The 18,705-nt window shown below is 40.4% G+C and overlaps 1 protein-coding gene across 2 annotated transcripts in view; it reads left to right on the top strand.

The window, feature by feature from the left end:
- Positions 1–4,425, top strand: part of kdm4b (lysine (K)-specific demethylase 4B) — a 46,866-nt gene extending 42,441 nt beyond the window's left edge. For both annotated transcript variants that reach the window (XM_067513297.1, XM_067513298.1), the window contains 2 exons: positions 1,394–1,486; positions 2,232–4,425. In XM_067513297.1, the coding sequence (XP_067369398.1) occupies positions 1,394–1,486; positions 2,232–2,753 (615 nt within the window). In that variant the 3' untranslated portion in view covers positions 2,754–4,425. The remainder of the gene's footprint in view (positions 1–1,393; positions 1,487–2,231) is intronic.
- The last annotated feature ends 14,280 nt before the right edge of the window (positions 4,426–18,705 follow it).

Below are 18,705 nucleotides of genomic sequence, written 5' to 3'. Positions count from 1 at the left end.
TCTGATATATTCCAACTTAAGGTACTAAACCAATGTGTGAAAACCTGGGCTGCCCTTGTAGATTATAGCCAAGCATTTTGACACAGTGGGGCTGCAAAACATAATATGTGGAAATTTAGCATCACTGAAAACATGTCAAACATTAGCCTCCTAAATTCTTCAGCAGGCATAAAAAGCAGACAATACGGAATTAACGTGGACTTTGAGAATGGCCTTCACTGACACTAGGCACAAAGTAATTTACAATTATGAACAGGAATGCATTAGCAGGCAAGGTGTAGTGAAGCTGTTTCTCAGATTCTGCCAAGACTCTGGATTTGTCAGCACATTTTAACTGTCACTGTATAACAACATAAATATAGTTTATGAAGACTCCATCATAACCCTAAGACCATAGCAAAACGTGTGTTTTTCCCACTGATTTTAGTGAGTTTCAGAAAGAGAGTCAGTTTTATATTTTTCTGTGCTCCTTTCATGTCTGCTGGCTGTTGCACTAAGAGTCCTGTTGGAGACAAAGAAGGCTGTTACGAGTTTAAAACAAGCCTCCAGCTGGTTGCTGTGTCAGGGTTCCAGCCCTGACCTTGTCCTTTTCTTTTTTGTATTCAAGATTTTTTTTTCATCTAAATTTTTACAACACTTAGCTGGTGGTCTTACTCAGTCAAAGAGCAGCTTTGGAGTTCTGCATCATTGTCAAGGACATTTTGACAGATCACATGGTTATTGATGAACCATTTGTTATGGCTGAGATCCAACTTGTGCCTTTCTCGGTACATATTACTGGGTACTCTAAGCTTTTTCTCGCTTCCCTACTCAGCTGATGTGTCTTCTTTTACAGTGCAAATGATGTATTCTCAATCTGACCAAACCTTAAGTGTTTAGAAATAAAATCAAGTGTATTTGGAAATCATAATTTCCCTGATCTCCATCAGTGCATTTACTTAAGTAACTAGGTTACAGACTTAAGGAAGCCAATTACTTAATTTATGTAAACAAGAAAACTGGTTTTCATACGGGATTAGACAAAACTGCAGATTTCTCTGCTACCTGTGAGCGCAACTGGGTTTCTAAAAGCAATAAAGGCTGCAGACTGGAAGTTTAGTGGAATGAAAGAAGGAATGCCTCCTTGTTTTTAAGTGAAGTCTGTCTAAAACTAAAGCGAACCCAAAGTGGCCCTTAGAAAGCTAAAACAAAAGTTACTTTCAGACATTGTTAGAATTCAGTTTTCTTTCTCCCACACACACACACACACACACACACACATACACTTGAAATAAAAAGAAGCAGCAGCTTCATAAATACAAGAATAAGCAGCTCCTGTTTATCAAATTCTGTGTTCACTAAGAAAAAGTTAGAAATGATTGTTGATTAATCCAGATTTATCATATATGTACAGGTTGAGTTTCAAGACCAGACTCAGATGAATCTCAAACAGTCAGAGATCCATCAGCTGGACCAAGAACTGCCCAAGAGGGTCCGATCCCGACTTGTGAGTGTTTTACTGAATCTTTTCTTCCAGCTGTGTTCACACACAACAGTTGTGAGATATTTGGGTTTTGTTTTATTATTAATATTTTAGGAGTTTGGAAGATAATTATTTACAAAGGCTTAATATAAGAGAGCAGCCTATATTGTGAGTATGGGGACCAAAAATAATTGCAGAGAAAACTTTCTATACAAGTAAACAATTGACACTTGGCAGCCCACAGAGGAGGAAGGCCCATGTGTGGGCCAGAATGAGCGCACGTCTAATTGGTAAATGTACCGACATGATTAGATTAGATAGGAATTTGTATTGATATGTGTTGTCGAACCAGAATCAAACGAGTCAGAAAAAACATTTATCTGGCACACAGTGCATCTCTGCGCATAAGCCAAGCTAAAGGTGAGTTTACGTCACTGGAACGTTAATAAAACCACACACAAACTCAGAACAGAATTTTCCGCGTGTGTAAACTTTAAAATAATCTAATGTTTCGGACTAAATTGTTGGCATAAAATGAAAATTTTACCATGACTGTAACCAAGTATTGGAGCACAATAAGTGTTACAATTTGATTGTTCACATCTCTGACAAAAGACTACATGTAACAGTGTCAGTTCAACAGGGACTCTGCCTGCAGTGGTTGCTACTGGCAACAAAACACTCAGCTGAAACCAGCTGCTTGGGGCCTTTATAAATCTATATAACTCCTGGTAAAATCTCCTCAGAGTCTCTACCTGTCTGTTTTCAGGCTATACCTGTGCCCCAGGAGGAGGCTTCCTCAGCAGATGAAGCCCAAGCTGCCAAACGCCGCTGCTTGCCCTCCAGTTCCTCCCCAACTGCTGATACTCCCATGGAAACAACAAATCCTCCCAACGGTGCCACAACTATGGCCCCAGTAGCAACACTAGCAGCAAAACCTCACAGTATTAGTGGACTGCAACCTCTGTCCCAGCCCAGCACAGCCCCACAGGATGGCCTCGAGCTGCCCAACGGTATTCAGATGGCTGCTGAGACCCCAATGGACATGGGTGTCTCCCTCAACAACACTCTAACAGAGTCAACCCTGGGCTCGGACCCCACGCTGACTCCTTCATCAACCCCTTTTCAGGCCACGTTGAACTCTGATCCCCTCCTGTCTGCACTGTCCCCTCCCCAGCCGCCCCAGCACATGTCCGACGGCTACACGCCAAGCAGTGGCTACGTTTCTTACATGGAGACACTCCTCCATTCACATTTCCCTCAGGACGACGGCCCCGGACCCCTGTATTAAAAAAACTCCACTATGTTATTACTCAGCCAGTGGAGGCTGGGCAAATAGGAAGTAAGCTAATGGAGGTGGATTCTGCAGAGTGCTGTAATATAATAGAGACAAACATTTCCTGGACCAGCTCTGAGAGCTCAGGGCAGGAGCAGGAAACAACATGGACACACAAGCACTCTTTTTAATGCATGTTACTTTTCTATTTTTTATTTAATGTATTTGCAGTGATGCTTTAGCCTGCACTGAAGCAGCAGCTAAAGATAATGTGGCTTTTTTTTTTTTTTTTTAATTCGTAACATTAATATTAATAATATTATTGTTTGTTGTTGTTTCTAGACTTTATTTTTTGGTTTTTCATTTTTGGTCAGCTGCTGTGCTTTCTCCTCCATCTTATCGATAAAGTCTCTGGGTGGTATCAACTCCATACCTCGTTGCATTAATTCTATAACAGCACACTTACGTTTTTTTTGTTGTTTTTTTTTTTTTTATAGGAAGCTAATTACCACAATGGCCTCGCAGCACTGAGGCCCTGGTGGACTCCTTTTTTTTTTTTTTTTAATCAAGCAACCAGCAACTAAATCTCTATTTTTCAATCCAGCCGTGTGGCTGTGACGGTGTCACATTGTCCATTTACAAGATATTCTCAGTATGATGATTTATTGTTGATTGCAAGAGGGAAATGGGGTGAAAAACATGTATTGTAGGGGAACTCAGTATTTAAATGTCTTAGTGTAATATTGAAAGACTTATTTGTAATAGAAGAAACCATGTTGAATGCAAACACTAGTAGATTTGTATGCAGGATGCAATGAATTTTTGTGAAGATGTGTCACAGTAGTTAACAGAAGACCTTTATGTATTGACGTTATTCAAACTCATTGGGTGGTTGCACTTCTTTCACCCAAATGTGTCTCAGGGGTTCCTACATGTGGAAAATAAATTAATTTTTAACATCCCAATTTTCACACGAGTAAGGAAGTGCAGGACAGCCCAGAAATTTCGAACATTTATAATTGGAACACAAGTATTGTTTGCGCAAAAAGTCACAAGTGCTCCTGCTAGAAGTTTGTCTGCTACGCTCAGTAATAATCTTTGTTCACTGTCACACTTCTCCTATTAGTGCACGGCCTGGCCAAAACTATGACGTGCATTTAAAGAATGAAGTCTGGAATTTGTCTGATATTTGGGAAAATATATGTAGGAACCCTAAAATATGGAAATATTTTGTACCAATATTGGTCTAAATTGTATGTATAAATAATTATTGTATATTGTTATTGCTGTCTGTTTTCTAATGTGTTCTTTCTATGTTTCTTTTCTGAAACAGATTCACAAACCTGGCCGATCTAAACATTAATAACTTTATTTTTGACAGATTTTTGCAGGCATATTACTCACTTTGTACCGAAACTATGTGTCTCTTTTTCCTGGATATGGCCATTTTGTGCTACAGAGGTGCTACAGAGATATTAAACTACTGATGGACTTAATTTCCCAACACTGTCACCTTGTACATACCACAGGCCTTGCGTGTTGTGAATCAGATTTGTAAATGTCATAAGATTTTTGTTTTCTCCTGTCCCCACGATGGAAATGTTGGAACACAGATGTGTTTCCGTATCCAAAATGATATCCATCATAAAACTCATATTTCATAGGGAATAAAGTGGGTTGCTAGTCACCAGGTGTTGTGTTTTATGTATTCAGTTACCCAGACTTTCAGAAAGTAGTGCCTGAGTTAAACTCCTTGAGTCTCCACTTTTTTTGTAAGATCCTTCTGCCAATCTGGGAAATAATGTTCTCATAACTGGTACCAGTGTACAGTTTTATGAAAAACCCAACCCAATACTCGGAGATGAATTCGTCTTGAAATATGTAATTTACAAATCACTCAAATCTACATCTTTGGAATATATAGTATGTATAGAAAAGTTCATTGCACTCAACAGTTTTCCTACAGTTTCTACACCCCAAAACCCTGTTGAACTAAGAAATGCAAATCTAAACAGCAATTTCAACTTTATACTCAAGCCTGTCTAAATCTCCCAATTTTAAACCAACCTCCTGCTTATGCTGACCAGTCACAATGCCTTGGGGATCCATAATTTTGCATCTTATGATATATAACATTCAGGATGACATTTACTTTATGTTGAAAAGTTTTTCCCTTAATGCCTCAGGGGAAATTTTATTTATTTAGGTTTTTTTTTTAGGATTGTTGAAATACATTTAGTCCACGAAGGTTTCACGGGACCACGTGTAAACACCTCTTTAAGACATGAACCTTCACCTCCTCGTCTTCAGACTTGTAGGTTGAAAGCGTATTTTCAATAATTGGCATTGCAGACAGTAGCACTGCTGATTTTATTGCTCGCTGCAGTGTCTCCTTGGCAGGAATTTTGGCTTAGCACATTAAGCACACAGCAGGAAAGTATGTTTTTGCACTCGCTTGCTGGGCTTGTCACACAGGTTATTTTTAGCCAGTGTAATTAGCAGGAGCCACCATCCGCACCAACTGCTACTCCCTCCAAATAAATTCTACAATTTATATTTTTGGAAGTGGAATAAATTCCTCTGTGAGGAAATTTGACTTAGTTTTACAGTAGTCTTGATGAGAGGTAAGTTTCCCCATCAGGCCAATAAATCATCATCTGCAGTGTCTTGAGCAAAGCAATGCATGTCTGCCTGCAAGCCATTTTCTGCCATCTGAGAGATCAATGAAAACAAAGGCTCAGTGATTTGCAAGTAGCAGCGTTTAGTAGATTTGTTTGGATTTTATTCTGCTCCACCACAACACATGATGTCAGAGATCATCGCGTGGATGAATGACTAAACAGGTGTGAAGTCAGTGTTGATATTTCTTATGTGAAGGTCACAGGGTCAGTTACAAAAGCCCAATATTGCAAAAGGAAATTAAACAAAACCAAAATACACTAAACAAACCCCTAGAAACTCAAAACCAAAACAGCTGTCTCATGATATAAACACAATGATTACATGTAGAAACTTATCTGTTCCCAGTGACCCATTTTCTCATATTCCAACCCTGATGTAAGTCTGAGGATGGCAACACCTAAAACACTTGTCCTGACGAATGGAGGAAAAGCATAGCATGGAAAATGCTCTTATGTACCTGTGTGTTAGCAGGGCTAGTTTCTTCTGCCCAACGTGTCCTGAAGCTTGTTGTGCAAGGGCAACATGTCATGGATGGTGTGTTTTTATTAGTTTAACATGTTAAAATAATATGTTACAAATCACAGCTTGCATATTGCAACTTTCCTAATAATGCATGTGTACATATCTGCTCTGAATCAGCTACTGATGTTTTAAATCATTGAGACTTTTGTCTACCATGGTCTACAGGAGTTGTGTTAACTTTGTAAAAGAAAACGATGTCATGTGGGGCACATTTAGAAAACATAAAAATACACCAGAGACCAGTCCAACGGGCTCACCGAGAGCCATTTTTAACAGCATCCCTGTTTTCTTCCTTCATGTCCTGATACACTAACAGGATTCTCTTTAACTCCTCAGTGTTAAGAGCTTCTAAATTTGGAAGACGCCCAATGAGAAAAGTGGAGAGAGAAGGTCACGGAAAGAACAAGGAATTTGTGTCTTATGGACAAATCGTTAAAGCGGGCGCACACACACCACACACACACACACACTTTTTCAATAGTAGCTGTGCATATGCCAAGGCTGGATTGCCCTCGCTGGATCAGGGTGGCCATTAACATTCTGAAGTGCCCGCTGTGTCTTTGCAGAGGAACTGGGGATGTGCCAGCTTGGCAATTACTTTAACAACTCCAGAGTTTGATTTCTTTATTCAGTTGAAGCCAGAGGTAAAACTAAGGAGAAACATGAGGAAAAGAATTCCAAAGGACAAAAGTTGACCTTGATCAAACTACAGCTTGGTGGGGAAAGGAACAGTTACCTGGGCCTTTTTTTTTACATCACACTAAATGCAACAGCATGGATCCTTGGTACTAAATAGATCCCCCCACCCCCCACACACACAGAGTTAATAGGTCATGACACCCAGTCTGAGTCCCTCTCCTGCAAAGCAACATTAAAGCTCCTCACCTGCTTGATGACTGTTAGACAGCCCGATGACTCACATGGAAATGGAAATCAACGATTGCAGTGGGATCTAATTGCAGATGGAAGTGGCAATTATGTTGACAAGCTGGTTGATATGACAGGCTCCATTATAGCCTTAAGCTTCTATTACATTCTAGCCCAGTAAATCATATCAGTGAAGCAATATTACCATAATGACTTGAGGAGCTCAATCTGTCAACACTGCCCCTTGTTTGAAGGAGTCTGGACTAAGTAGTTGGAGGTGGCTGATCTTTATGAACTCTAAACAGGTGACTTTCAAGCAGTCTCTTTAACACAAACCCAGACATCCTCTGGTGGTTGTGCTCAATACCATTTTTCTGTTCAGAGGAGCAGGACTCATCAGCTGTTCGTTCCCCTGCTGTTTGTGTCTTGTTACCCCTATTGTTCCACCAATACAGACGCAGCAGGTTTTACACGCAGCCTCATTTATCTTTACCAGTACGACTGTTCAGAGGATGGAACTCTGGAGCTCATCTTTTCACTGGATAATTTTTAGGGGCTGCTGAACATTTGCATGACAGCATCCAGAGTCAGTTTTTAAAACATATTTCTTATGTAAATAAAATAAAATAAGATTTTTTTTCTTTCAGCAATTTATTGCATTAATGTCAATCAAAGTATTTAAAATCACAGCTGCGATTAAGTTTATACATATGTGATGGGACTGTTGGAACCTTTATGTAGGTGATGTTATATTTTGTGATTTTTTTTTTATACAGAGGTCTCTTGAGATCACATTTGCTATTATTTTCTTAAACACAATGAAGGAATTAAGTATCTTGACAATATGTGGAATGCCCTGGGATGTGGACTAAAGCCCACATACTTCTGTTATAATGAACAGCTTTTTACTATTTAGCTCTTCAGTATAAATATGCTACAGATTTTTCATACAGAATTCACTTGACTTTTCAATAAGTCGTTTTCTTGACTTATTGATCAGGCTGAATTTTCTGCAGTTTGTGCGCGTTTGCTAGTGCTGAAGATGCGCTGGTTAGAAACGCAAAGTAAAGTACCGAGCAGAGGTGCACAGAGTAGGAAGTAATGTGGGATTTAAATCAAGCGTGGACAAAGAAAGACAAATTAACATAACATAGCAGGTGTAACCTTCTGCAAACAGCAGAAAAAGGTCTAAAGGGTCGTTATCACTGAATACAAAAAACGTGTCAGATCTCAACTTCTGCTTTTTGTTGCCTTTTCCACACAAGGCATGTGATTCTCTTTAAGCACTTTTTCATGTATTTTGGAATGAAACCGCCTTGACTTTCTGGATTTGCAAGTGCAGTTACTTTGCTCTGTTCCTGTTTTTCTGTCTCTCAAGTCTCAGTTTGTTTCTCTTGCTCCAGACACAATTAACTGAAGAGGAGAGAGGCTTGTTGGAGAGCAAGAAAACAATGTTGGTAAGTGCTGGGCCTTATTAATGAAGTGAATCTTCATCCAGTCACACGCGACAAATAAATGGCCGCCCCCTTGAAGCTCTTAATCGGCCCATTAGTCTTAGAGCGACCACAGCCCACCCCCTCCTCCTTTTTTCCTCTCTGCCTCGTTCCCTTTGGACCAGAGCAGATACATCCATCACCTCGTATTTGCATGCCGACCACACACACTGACAGAGCTGAGTGCACAGCTGGAGATGCTACATCATATTTACTCCCTTTCTTGTGCAATAAACACACATCTCGAGCCCGTCTCCTTTCTCTCTCTCTGTCTCTCCATCATTTAAATCTTCACATTACTCTTTTTCAGCAGTAACCTGTAAACTCATCTGTTCAAGCAGCTTGATTACTGTACATCTCCTTCATGTGTACCTCCTCCCTTGTCACTAAAAATGCTCGGGCCCCCTTGTGAGGCTTCTTTACCCTGTGATTTTACATTGTTCCATCTGTCATCAGGCGGCAGTGACTTTTATTTGCTGATGTAAATTCCATTTAATTCTGTGACTCACTGTAAATGGCTCAGCAGCAGAGTGTCTAAATGACTGAAATGAAAGATGAATGTGCTAAATAATGACAGGGTTTTCTCTAAGTCATCCTAATTAATCACCAGACGGTGTCTTGCGTGGCGTAAAGAGCTACACAACGCACAGTCTCTGAGAGCTGTCATACTTATCTGTGTGTGACCTGCGCTTATTTTCCTTCCATTTTCCTTCCATTTCTCAGCCTCCATGTGCTGCACCCTCTGCTAATTCAGCCACTTAAAATCTCATTTCAGACACAATTAGCCTTTAGCCCATCCAAGTACCATTGCCTGTGTTTTTTCCTCTAAACCTTTGTGAACATTTTCTCTTTCACTCTCTGATAAAGATCATTGAGGTTGCCGAAAAGAAGTTTTGATCATTAACAGCACAAAACATATTAAAAGAGCCTTTTAGCGGGCCCATTAGGAGACTTAAAACCCTCGCTTGCTGCCACGCCAGGGTTATCAATGCGACTGAGAGCCTTTAATTCATTCCTTTGCCAGAAGTTTTTTAATTACATTTGAAAGGAGAGGCTTTCACTACAGCAGAACCCGGCCCTGCTGCTGTTATTTATTTTTTGTGAAACTATTTAACTGCAGAGCTTGCAAAACTAGGATGCTCATCATTTACACTTTGCAAGTCACAACATAATTTTACCGCGTCTGCTCTGCAGCTGCCCATAAATGGGTGTATTTTTCAAATGCACATTTGGGTAATTTTTGTTTGGCTAAGAGCACAAAGAGTGTGTGTGTGTGTGTGTGTGTGTGTGTGTGTGTGTTTTATTGTGTGTGTGTAGGTGTGTGTGTGTGTGTGTGTGTGTGTGTGTGTGTGTGTTTTATTGTGTGTGTGTGTGTGTGGGGGGGGGGGGGGGTCCTTGACTTGTGCAGAGGAAAGTTATACAGTGACCTGAAAATATTCAACATGACCGGATTTTGAAGTGGGGTTGAGGGTTTGGGAAAGGGTTTGGCACTGGGCCGTCAGCAAAAGAAACCAAATAAGGGCTTGAGGAGAGCATGACAAGAAACACTAGTAAAACTTGTACTGTTGTTGTAACATGTTGTCAGTCATAACCTCGATTAAAAGTAGTCATACACCATCTGGTGAGCCAGAGTGGTGTGAAAATGCTAAACTAACATGTCTTAGTCTACAGTTTGTACACCAGTGGTCCCACTTTCTCTTCCTCCAGTGCAAGTGCAGGACATGCAGTGCTACCCGCTTGTCACAATGTCAGAGTGTTCTACCACCACTTACTGGCCCAGAGGAAGCTGATGTGACCTGATGCAGCAGCTGGTCTTAGTCAGAACTAGTTCTTTGACATCAGGTTGGTGTGTCCCAGCTAGTTTTAGGTCTGAAAATTAGAAGGTCTAAGTAAAGAAATCCTTCCTATTCACAAATTTGAGTGGATGCATGATTTGAGGGCTTTGCCATTCCTTGTTGAGAGAAGCAATCTGAATAACAGCAGTCAAAGCACAAATCTTTGTGGAGAGTTCAAATTTAGGTGAAGGTAAAAGCTCCAGTTCATTTGATGAGAATGCTCTACAGACTGAACTCTGCTGCGCGGTACAGATCACTCCTCCACCTGCTTAATGACTGCCATTTCCTGTTGCGATTGACAGTGTGAGGTGTTGAGCAAGATGGAAGCATCTTGGTGCATGCAGGGAGGAGGCTTGGAGGCGCGTGATTGCAAACCCAGAAGCAATTATGCACAGGGAACTCAGCTGTCTCAAGGTGAGTCATGAGAAGGAAGCCACCACAGAAGGAATGATAAAGAAGGGGAGGGGGGGTTGTGGAGGGCAGCGAAAGAGAGAATGTGTGGTGTGTGGAATAAGACAGAGACTGTGTCAGCAGAAGATGATAGTGAGGTTCTGAAAAGAAGCAGCACTGTTTGTTTCTGTCTGCTTACTGTAAAGGTTTGTCAGATGCAGATGTTGCATGCAGAGCCACAGTCAGGACTTATACTGAGCTCCCATTCACCAAGAAATAAAACATTTAAATTTTGGTCCAAAGTGTTTAACTCAGAGTCCCGGTTCACTTTAGGATTACTTTCTGTTATGTGGCAAAGCTAAATGTCTTTCCATCTCAGCTGTTGAAAATAAAATGTTCAGACTTGATGACAGAATTTCTTATATCCAAGTAAGATACAGAGCATGTCAGGCACTATGCAACAGCAAGGAATCCTTTTTAACCTGTCATGGCTGAAAACAAAGTAGTAAGACACTATTCTTGACAAGCATAAGACACAAACCTTTTGCAGTCCTCCAACAATTACAAGGACATGACCTTGACATAGTCAATGACAGATACAGCCCTCGCGATGAACTGCAGTTTCAAAGTAAATGGATTTTTCTTTGTTGTAATGAGCCTATTCAGGTCGGGTGGGAAACACATGATCAGTAAGTAATTACATGTTTCACAATTGTTGGGTACAAACATGCTCTTGTTTTCTACATAGGTGTGTGTGTTTGCGTGTGTGTGTTTTTGTGTGTGTGTGCGTGCAGGCACTAGAGAGAAAATGAAGGGAGATTTCTTTCCCGTAATTAAAAAAGCTAAGATGAAGGAGGAAACGAAACACTTTAATTCCGTTAATTATCCTCCTCTCCTCGCTCACCACACCTGCGCCGGCAGTGGAGGGATTTCATTTAAATAAAACTGAATTAAATCAGCATCAGAGAAAATTGTGTAGGGCGTGCGTGTGTGTGTGTGTGTGCGCGTGCGTGCGCACACATTGTCAAGGCTCTGAGGGTCAACATTAGCATCCAGGGAATTAAGTCATGAGAACATATTTGTTCCCATTGAAAGAAGAGCAACAAGCACTCATTTGATTAATTGTCGACTGAGGGAGCATGAGAGAGAGAATCAGTCTATTCTCTGCTTCTTCACACAGAGGCTGCTGCCCGACAGAGGGCACTATAGCATCAGCTCGTCATGGCACAGGTATTAGATACATGTTCAAACTGATGTATTGTCATTGTTCATCAATGTGCTGTTTGATGACAAAGTAAACCAGACACTTTATTGCACATGAACATTGTTTTTGACATTGCTCACTTCGCCATTTTCAGTTCATAAATCTCAATAACCAGAATACAGTATAAGCCAGAAATTACACGTCATCATCACAGGATCGCCTCCGTCGGACACACACACACACACACACACACACACACACACACACACACACACACACACACACACACACACACACACACACACACACAGTTAACATCGTTTTCTCTCTACGCTCTCTACTCTACTTCAACAAATGTTTTCTCTTTTTTTTTTTTTGGTTTATGCTGGATGTTTGTAGCGTTTTCTTCACTCTCTGCTAACACCTGGGTCACACCTGCTGGTGTGTGTGCGCGTGTGTGCAGGCTTCCTCATTTACTTTACTTACTTATGGTACCAGCCACAACAACCTGTAACTTTAGTTGCTGCAACAACAAGTTTTTGGAACTGGATTTTATCATTTTGAAGCTTGCACACACAAAAAGGGCACTAATTAAAAAGGAAGACTGATTTTACACATCAAAGTCTGTTTCTAGGTCTTGGGAAGTACTACTGCATGACTCCAGAGGGAGGCAAATGCAAAGAAGGAAGTGAGCTTCCCACACTCCCTGTAACTCGTTCCTCATGTCAGTTTAAGGCTACGTACGAGCATAACACAAGTAAATCACTGAGGGCAAATTGTAGTGTTGTCTAATGTAGGTGGGAGGACAAAGAATGTGTGGAATAAAAGATTCTACTGCATCAATTTGAATCCTTAAGATCATTAATAAAAAACAACAACAAAAAAACTTTGTCTAGAACATACAGTCCACGTGTAGACTTCATTAATAGTGTTTCTTACCTTCAGAAAAAAGAAAAAAGTATTTAGACCATTCTAGCGCTTAAATATTCCCACACACAAGATTTTAAGCAAACGAAAAGGAAATACCAATTGCTGGGATAATTTTTAGAAATTTTATAAATATGTCCTTTAACACATTTTATAATATAAAAATGAAGAATCTTATTAAACAGCTCATTTAAATATTCAGTGTCTCTGGAGTAATAAAGACTTGATGAAGAAGATGTGTTTAGATTAAACGAAAGTGCTTGTCTGTAAAATTGAACCATAATTTCTCAGTTTTACTTGTTAGTGCAAGTGTCACAATCTCATTTCAGAAAGAAAAATTACTTTTCATCTTGCCTCATGTCTGAGCCCAAGTACACACTGCACACACACACACACACACACACACACACACACACACACACACACACACACACACACACACACACACACACACACACACACACACACACACTCACAAAAGTACCCAACATATCTTGCTAACTCCATGTATTTGATGTATTGAAAGTGTAAAATGGGGCTAAATCCATCATTGTAGGTGACATCTCATTCAGCAGATTATTTTCCCAAACAAAATGCCAGATCCATACACAAATCGATTTGGGATTTGGCTCCAGCTGTTATCGGAAGCGGCCTTAAAAGAAATCTGCGCAGAGAGAACGGACGACAAGCCAGCAGCACAGCACCTGAAAACAGAGACACCAACCTCCAACACATCTGACTGGCTGTTCCTCCTTAAGACCTGACAGAAGTGGACTGGATAAAAACACTCCTCGCTGTGCTGACACGACCTCATCAGCCCTCTCTCCTGTTCTCAGCCTGCATCATTATCACATCCAACACCCCAGCCTGCACCCTCTTCAGCAAGGAGCCTTTTAATTGTGTTGTTAATTGAAAGTAACACTTCGTCTTCCCTGCTACAAACTTACTTCACACCCAAGAGCATGAGGGGTTTCTCGTGGGTTCCTCCAACACCAAAGACTCAATTAACTTACTTTTCCAGCGAGAAATGCTCACACCACAAACATTATCTGAGAATGTAATCTAACACTGGATTCAATTATTTGTTTTAATATGTGGATAAACTTAAAATTCTCTTTGTAGTCATTTCTCCGTGTCACACATCGTCTTTGCTCTTTGGAGTTGGATTCCTATTAGTTTCCAGGTGATAGTCACTTGTCCTCCTCACATTCACAGCTTTGAAACCAGGCAGCCATTAGTTAACACAGTCCCAATTTCTGAAAACATCAGTGGAGGACAGGAACTGGAAGACAACAAATCTAAATTTACTAGTTTTTGCAGTGCGTCCTGCACAGTCGGTACAAGTCAGAAGCCCCTTTCAGACATGCACTGGCATCTGGAGTTTATCCAGATATTATCCAGAGGGAACACAAACGTTTGAGTCAGTTTAAAGACGTGTGAATTGATCACGTTATTTTTGAGCTGTGTGTTGATGCTGTCTATGTCCTGGAATTGCTGGGAGAGCAGACAAATGAGGAGAATAATCATTTAGATTGTGAAGCAAATTCAGGAATACATGACCTTCAGTGTGCTGTAAGCAAAACAATGCGATTTCCACAAAGTTTGTACTTATGCGGTCTCAGGTCTCCCTCTTTCTCTCTCGCAAATGCAGAGGATACAATGCTACACGCTGATTGTGTTTCATCAGAGAACAATCCTGGTGTTGGCTTAGCGTCACGGCCTTAAAGCGAATCAGTGTATGAGTGCATGTGCTGCTTGAGAAACAAAGTTCAGCAGGAGTTGAGAGACTGAGCCCTTGTGACAGCAGATGCAGCCTCCCCAGCATCTGTGTGAATAACAGCTCCTTTTCCCGCTTTTAAAACAAACATATTGATGTGAAGAAGAGGAAGTGGTGATGAATCCTCTTTGCAACAGCAACCCTTGTTTTGTGCTGACAGTATCACAGCTGTTTATGTCAGTGAATTAAACTTTATATTCAGTGTTTGTGTGCATCATACTTCACAATATCCTTAACTTTGGAGTGTAGCAGTGTTCACTCTTCCAAATAAGCCACAGTTGCCCAGAAGCCTTGTCCATTAAAGCTAAATTCATTACTTCAACAAAAGGCCACAGCCTGTATTGTCTTTTTCTGGAGTTGCTGCTGCTGCAGTTGCATGTCAGCACACAGCTACTTTACAAACGGAGGCAGACATTCACATAATTAAAGCCAAGATGCTGGGACATAATTCTTAATTAAGCTCTAATGTAATAAAGTGTGATAGCCGGACAGAACTCTCCTTTAAGGGAAGGGAGGCCTTTGTAATGAGGTGATTAATGGACTTATAAGGGGAAGAAGATGTAATTGGCTGGTCATCCCTCCCAGCTGTAGAGCAGGACATCGCTTGTTGTCTGCTGCAGAGAGCTGCTCGCAAAACAGAAAGTGATGCTCTCTGTCTGCAAGAAAACCATTCTTTAGTTACAAATGCCTCCTGATCTCAGTTTTTATCTTTAAACTTTTAATGTTGGAGGGATTAAGATTATATTTGTTTAGCTGAGTCATTTTGCTGTTTTCGGGCAACTGTTGTGCAGTACAGGAGCATTATCCCAGCTCAGATCCTAACAAACCGGTTTTAAGACTCAAAAGGGTCAATACAAACTCAGAACTGCTCTTCAATGGGACAAAAATCATGAAAAACTGAACCTCAGGCAGGAAAAACACTGGACTGCACACTCCGCTCCTCTCGCTGTTTTCAATGAGAAGTGTGCAACCACACCAACAGTTAGGTCAGTGTACTGACGTGAGTGCACTTCGACATGACTGCTGCAAGAACAACTGGAGGTTGGCGTGACAAGATTTTCGGCTGCTCTTTGCTCCTGTAAGCAAAGGTTCAGTTCAAATTCCATCTTGACCTAAATACAATGCGTGTATCCTTGAGGCTGAAAGGACACTGAAATGCATTTCCTTCCTCACAAACATTTACAAAACGAAAAAGGTTTAATGTTTTAAATTCTGCATTGTTTACATTGTGTCTGCCACCTTGACCTTTGGGCTTTGTACCTTACAGCCAACTGTCCCTGGTGAACTTTCAGGTACAAACCTGTAACCCTGCTTGTTCATTATGTAAACATCGGCTACTCTAACAATGACTGCGTTTACATGCATTTTTGAAGTCAGTTTTCTTGGGTAATTGGGGAATGTGGCAGCAATTAAATGCACAAAACAATAGACATGATCACGGGATTCAGTTACTGATCCGACCAAAGTTCAGAATGAGAGATGTAATGTGATCTACTGTAAGTGAGGGTTGAGTAAACAGTGCTGTGATATGCAGATAGTGAGGGCAGGATTTGGCGTAAACATGAATACATGGATTTACTCTGCTTTGTGTCGACAGTTCAGGTTGTGTGCACCCCCCTGTGACCACAGTCAGCCTGACCTCATTTCCATTACGCACAGCACATCATCTCGAGCAGGCGCTGTGTGGTTTACAATCACAAGATCAAACTCCAGTAGAGCACCTTCGGGATGCGATGGAACGTGGGAGATTTGCAGCATGAAAGCACAGCAGACAAGTCTGCAGCGACTGTTTGATGCCGTAATGTCAACATGGACTGGACTCTTTAAAGGAATGTTTAGTGCACCTGGTGGAATCTGTGCCACTAAGAACTAAGAATTCAATTTTCAAGGTGAAAATTTCACCCTTGTGCTCATGTGCACAACACAAACAGGCCCACTTTGAAAAAAAAAAAGAAAATCCATGTTGTTCCAAACATTTTAGTAATTAAATATTGCATGCAGTCATATGTGCTTTTCTGTGGGAACGACAGTATTTGTTTCCGTACTTTATCACCATCTCTGTTCATTGCTGAACCACCTGGATCACCTCTGTGCTAATGGTGATGAAGGCTTTCTCAAATGATGATTCACTTCTCAAAAACAGAGACAGATGCTCACTGTTAGACTCTCCCACATGTTTTGGTATTATAAAAGCTCATCTTAACCCTGTTTTTGCATTTATCTTTGATACCTTAAGACTGAGTGTTGTAACCGGTGTCCTGAAAGATCCTCTTGAGCAGCAGATGGCAAACAGCTGATCTGCAGTTAAATTTAAATCTTTTGATTGGTGCCAAATTGACCTTCAACATGTGAAGAAACCATTTTATTGACTGTACTTTAGTTTTTTTTCCACTTATGAGAAGAAAGGTGTAATTGATGCATGAAGAACCTTTAATATAAAAGGCTAATAAACTTTTGTTGTCAGGGTTGTAAGTAATGCCAAGTTATCTGTAACTGGAGACAACAACTGCTTCAATTTGGGCTCATAAGATGAAGACTTGCTTGTTAGGTTTGCTTAAAGAAATGTCCTTAACTTTACACAAGGATGACTCATAATCAAAGGTACAAAGTAATCTGACCAATGTTGCTGCAAAACAAGCTAAAAGCCCAAGGCTGAGGCAAAGAGGCGCAGTCTGCACAGGAAAGCATCGCTTGGTGAGCAGAAAAACCTCAGAAGCTTTTAAAAATTGCCCACAGGTGACTTGCATCAACTAATGATCCATTTTTAGAGCCTGTGCTGGTGGAACTAGAACTATGACACACAGATGGAAAACAATAACAGATATTGTCATAGTCAGCCTCTCAAATGTTACTGTTTCCTGCCTTTTGTATTTGTAATTTTAATGCATTTAGATTTTGGAACTTTGCTAGGAAAAAACAAGCTATTTGAAAATGTTGCCTTGGGCTGTGAGAAATCAGGATGGCTATCTTTTGATGTATTTTTTAAAATATTTGATCAATTTATTAATAAAAAAATCTATAATTATATGAATTATCTAATGGAAGTAATTCCACCCTTAAATTGAAAATGGGACTATTGATAGGGGAGTTGATTACAGCACATTCACTGGAACACCACCACAAATGTGACAGATGGTTTGAACACTTGGATTTTTAAACCATCTGTCCCTGTAACATTAAATCTTACAGACTTTGAATATTACATTATACAGGCTGTGGACTTTTTCACCATATGTAGCTTTTTTCCAAAAAAAACAAAACAAAAAAAAAAAAAAGAAGAAGGAAGCATATGACAAGCTTCCTGAGAACTTCTAGTTTTCTAAACTCATCCATCAGGTGTTGAGAGGGTGAATGAGGAACCAGCAGACTTTTCTCGTACTTGATCTTGAAAACCAAAGATGTAATTTTGGACCCATCTCTAGATTTACTGGTGTCTCTGCTCTTCTTGTAGTTTCATGAACCACAGTTTCCATTTGAAACAGTTTTTGTCTATGGTGCTCTAATGAAAATGTTATTTAACATTGGAAAGGGAAAGGGAATTTACAGCTTTCATGGTAAATCCAACCCCAAACCTCCCAAATCCTGCTTTATGAAAGAACAAAGCAGCTTAATGTTGCTGCCGTTTCTTCCTGAATATTCCGCTGTTTAAAACCAACGGTCATGTTTAGGGAAAAAGTAGCAGTGATAAGCTGCAGGATTTGCTGAATTTTGCTCACCGTGACAGCTGCTTTGATAGTGTTATATTTAGAAAGAGCCCTCACTTGTACTGCCTTCAAAGCTGACCACAGGAGGTGAATGTGAAGGAGAAGCTCAGCCTCTGGCCAGCAGCAACACATATTCAACAATTGCCTCCAGCTCTTTATGAGAGAGGACGATGGAAACTCTAATTGCGCGATTAAAAATTAAAAAGAAGCAAAAAGAGCAAAGGTTCAATAAAATATTATTTTTCTCATTCTTCTGTGTTGTTACTGCCTTTCTTCTTGTTTCTGAAGCGTTACCCACTTCAAGCTTTATATTTTTAATTTGGGGTTTTGCTGAAATAGCTTTTGAGAAATTGTTATAAAAAACAAAACTGCTTTTTAATTCATGCAAAACTTCTTCAGCTCTTTATAAAATCTCCTCAGCTTCTCAGATCAGCAAACAGAGGTCTATTGGATGGATTCTCTGTCAGGGTCCACAGCAACACAGCATATCATCTGTGTGTATTTTCTTCTTCGTTCAGCTCCCGTCAATCTCACCCATCATCCCGACTCTTAGGTTACAACTAAGT

This window comes from Channa argus, chromosome 8 (assembly GCF_033026475.1).
Source record: "Channa argus isolate prfri chromosome 8, Channa argus male v1.0, whole genome shotgun sequence".
Classification (NCBI taxonomy): Eukaryota; Metazoa; Chordata; class Actinopteri; order Anabantiformes; family Channidae; genus Channa; species Channa argus.
The sequence above is the reverse complement of the archived record's forward strand: the minus strand, read 5'-3'. Positions and strand labels throughout refer to the sequence as shown.